The 1,098-nt window shown below is 39.2% G+C and overlaps 1 protein-coding gene across 1 annotated transcript in view; it reads left to right on the top strand.

The window, feature by feature from the left end:
* The first annotated feature begins 1,086 nt into the window (after nucleotides 1-1,086).
* LOC123760998 (adhesive plaque matrix protein-like) overlaps nucleotides 1,087-1,098 on the top strand; it is a 1,124-nt gene continuing 1,112 nt past the window's right edge. Inside the window, exon 1 of the mRNA XM_045746807.2 lies at nucleotides 1,087-1,098. This exon is cut by the window's right edge and continues 159 nt beyond it. Coding sequence (XP_045602763.2) covers nucleotides 1,087-1,098 — 12 coding nt within the window.

Here is a 1,098-nt window from a genome sequence, read left to right as displayed (position 1 = left end):
AATGCTAAGCTAACCTACTTACGTAAATACATAGATACACAGATTTACGTATGCCCTACATAAAGTGTTCGATGTGTCTTTTACATAGTGTTATTAATGTGCATTTACAAAGGTGAAATGTAATTCTGATCAGCTTCCATATATATATACTTTATACACATACATATACACGTACACACACACATATTCGTTCATATACATATATATATATATATCTCACACATGAATTCACATACATTTGTCTCTTTTACTCTGACAGGGTGAGATAGCTGATAGAGAAACTAGTGTGCAATTAAGCACTTAATCACTGAAGGTGATTAAGGTGCTTTTACAAGATAAGGTTCACCAAGGTGTAAATCATTACCTTCACCAAGGTGTAAATCGCCACCTACACCAAGGTGTAAATCATCACCTACACCAAGGTGTAAATCGCCACCTACACCAAGGTGTAAATCGCCACCTACACCAAGGTGTAAATCGCCACCTACACCAAGGTGTAAATCATCAACTACACCAAGGTGTAAATCGCCATCTACACCAAAGTGTAAATCGCCACCTACACCAAGGTGTAAATCGTCACCTTTCCCCCTAGGTGTAAATTGTCACCTACACAAAAATGTAAATCGTCAGATACACCAAGACGTAAATCGTCACCTACAATAAGGTATTAATCGCCACCTACACCAAGGTATTAATCGCCACCTACACCAAGGTATTAATCACCACCTACACCAGCTTTTCACCGTAGAAACCAATTTCTAAATACCATGCGATATACTTGAAATACAATGATATTGCTAATTTGCAGTGTAAAAAATAGTTTAAAATTGGCTTAAGCCCTCATACTTGAGAGGAGAGAAGGTGAACCAATCAGGTGTAGGGGGCAGTATATAAAGCCAGTGGCGGCCACCTCCACCATCAGTCACTCTTCGGCTGCTTACTACTGAAGGAGCCCCCTCGTCCCTCACATAACATGTTCAAGGTATTGATTGATTTTACAAAGTGATTAATAGTGCCTAAAACTGCATTTAGATCAACCTTCGAACTCTACAGTCCACTGACGTTAAGAGATTGGCTGCAAACATCATGGAATCAGAA

Source organism: Procambarus clarkii, chromosome 41, assembly GCF_040958095.1.
Source record: "Procambarus clarkii isolate CNS0578487 chromosome 41, FALCON_Pclarkii_2.0, whole genome shotgun sequence".
Lineage (NCBI taxonomy): Eukaryota > Metazoa > Arthropoda > Malacostraca > Decapoda > Cambaridae > Procambarus > Procambarus clarkii.
Note: the sequence above shows the minus strand (reverse complement) of the source record. Positions and strands in the feature narration are given on the sequence as shown.